General features: G+C 32.4%; 1 protein-coding gene across 1 annotated transcript in view; it reads right to left on the bottom strand.

The window, feature by feature from the left end:
• The window catches only part of LOC112519910 ((+)-neomenthol dehydrogenase), a 7,447-nt gene extending 5,377 nt beyond the window's left edge, over window positions 1-2,070 (bottom strand). Inside the window, exon 1 of the mRNA XM_025128229.1 lies at window positions 1,712-2,070. Within this exon, the coding sequence (XP_024983997.1) occupies window positions 1,712-2,020 (309 nt within the window). The 5' untranslated portion in view covers window positions 2,021-2,070. The remainder of the gene's footprint in view (window positions 1-1,711) is intronic.
• Between the last annotated feature and the right edge of the window lie 730 nt (window positions 2,071-2,800).

The raw sequence follows: 2,800 nt of genomic DNA, 5'->3' as shown, positions 1-2,800 counted from the left end.
ATCTTATTTTAAATATAAAAAATCTATAATATAATTAAGATAATTATCGAGTTCTAATAAAATACTTAATTATTATCTTTATAAAAAATTATATTATTAAATCAAAAATAAAAAAATGAGTTAAAGAAATTCACAAAAAATGAGAAATTTTAAATAGCTAGTTTGGTACTAATATCAATATTATTATTTTTTTCAAATTTTTATGATATTTTCATATTTATATTTTATTCAAAAATAAAAACATTGTCGTTTTCTCAAACCACATATAACCGTATTATAACATTGACTAAAACAAAAAAAAACGAAACACTAAAATCAAGATGTACCTCGTTGTATTATGCAAATACTCTTCTAGTAAAATAATAATGTGTTCAACCCTATTAGTAGAGATAATAAAGATAGTTTAAAAATACCAATTTTTTTCGTTTTAAAAAAGAGCCATTTAGTTGCCTAAGAGTTGAGACGACTTTGTCTAGATATATTGGTTGGTTCCTAAGATAATATCCGTTTCAAATAAATTTATTATGATTTTAAAAATTAAAATTATAATGAGAATCGTATAATAGTACATTGCAATAAGGCAAACCAAACTAAACAAATGCATTATAACTTTTTGGAAAGTAAGGTCTAGGTTAAGATGTATATAGACTTGTCATCTACCCCAAAATATAGAACGGTTGTTTTCACTAGAATTGTCGCCTCATAAACAAGTTTTGAGTAAAAATGAAATAAAAAGTAGGTAAATTTTGTTAGACAGTTGCTGAATGGCTTGGTACAGGATGATTAAGTGGTCAAAAAAATTAAGAGGGTTTTATAATATAGTGCAAAATGAATTATGGTTGTTTGATAATTGCTTAGAATAAAATCAGGACACTTAATGGTTTAAGGACGCACAAGACACTATATCATTCAAAGAATTTTAGAACCATTAAGAGACAGATTTTTTTTTGCATCCAAAAAGATACGCCTTTTAGTAATTTAGATGATACCTCTTAACAGAACTATTAATAAGTAAACAAATAATGGTAGCCACAAATTTTTACATCTAATCTGTATTTTTAGTCTTCTACCTCAAATAATTCCTATCAGCCTGACTCTAAAAGAAAGTAGTTTCAACCACAAGGGTGGTGCCTGATTGTTTGAGCTTGGCTCCAAAGGTTAAAAGTACCAGGAGGTTTCAGGTTCAAATCCAATGAGGAATAAAAATCCCCTTGTGGCCACGAAGGTTCAAATACGGTGACTCCAAGCTATTTGCAAAAGAGGTGGTCTCCTTGGGATTAGTCGGCTCGCATAGCGGGTTGGATATCCAGGTTAATAAAAAAAATAGTTTCACAATCACTTTGAAAAATAACAGTTTTTCTTATTGCAACTCCTCTACACCTTAAAATATCGAACTTGCTATGCGAGTCGATTAATCCCAGAATGACCATCCGTTTCTGGGGGAGCCCGGAGTCACCGCATTTGAACCTCCGTGACCACAAGGGGATTTTGATCCTGCTTGGACTCGAACCTGGGACCTTCAGACACTTTTGATCTTTGGAACCCAAGCTCAAACCAATTGCACACCATCATTGTGACTAAAATATGGATATTTTGGTCCCAAAGATCATACAATCAAAACCAAAACCAAAATTTGTTAAATTGATCATAAAACATTCAAGTATCTTAACATTATATGAAAATATTCATTTCGTATAATTAATATACTCACTAGAATGTCGAAGGCATCAAATTTGGATCGAAACCACGAAACGAACGAGCGAACGGAAGCTTGATCAGATATGTCAAGTTGACAGAAACAAATATTCCCATCAAGTCCCAAAACCTTAAGCGAATCCACTGCCTTTACACCTTTGGACGGATCTCGTGACGTTAACACAACGGTTAACCCTAGTTGAGCAAACCGTTTGACCAAGGCGTACCCGATACCCTTGTTTGCTCCGGTGACAATGGCTATCGAGTCCTTCGACCACCATCTTGCGGTGGTCGTTGTGGGGTTGCAAATAGGTGCTTGTTGCATTGTAGCCGGATGACACTGTGGTGGAGGCAAATGGGAATGTCGAATGTGGGAGCAATTGTTAAATATGAATGCCCACTTACATATACATATACATACACACATATATATATATATATTTCCTTGGGTGGAATAAATAATTCTCCTCGTGGATGGTAGGAGTTATAAAACTGTTGTAGGTCGTAGGTGTTGATCTCCATTTAATATGTATTATTATGTCTACTTTATAATAAAGTATGCAATTACAACTTTTAAAACAACTCATTAAATATAACATAAAGTTTATTTAATGCATCTTCTTTTATATTTAGTTCACTTTAAGAACACATTTATTACTTCTATTATTATTAAGGTAGCGCAACCTGTGGCTGGATTGAATACTTCGCGATGAAAATTTAGTCCGCCTTCACACACACACACACACACACATATATATATATATATATATATAGAGAGAGAGAGAGAGAGAGAGATAAGGGAAGATTCAAACGATGACAAGGGTAAAACAAAAGAATAAGATAATGTCCAAATCACACGTAATTTTTATACAGAAATCACATGCAATTACACCAAGAGAAAGAGAAAGGTGTTTGGGATGAGTTGGCATGGTAAGTCGGTACAAAAGTGGTGCTTAATAAGAATGGTCTTAATTATATGCAAGTTTAGTAAAATGACATCTGATTTACTCATGGTTTAGTTTTTAATCTCGTTTAAACCCATCACTCTCTCCCTCGGTATTTATAGATAGATAATAAAAGATATAATTTGGCATATTATATATAC

The sequence above is a fragment of the Cynara cardunculus genome (assembly GCF_001531365.2).
Source record: "Cynara cardunculus var. scolymus isolate 2C chromosome LG 10, CcrdV1, whole genome shotgun sequence".
In the NCBI taxonomy this organism is placed as follows: domain Eukaryota; kingdom Viridiplantae; phylum Streptophyta; class Magnoliopsida; order Asterales; family Asteraceae; genus Cynara; species Cynara cardunculus.
This window is presented reverse-complemented; position numbering and strand designations above follow the sequence as displayed.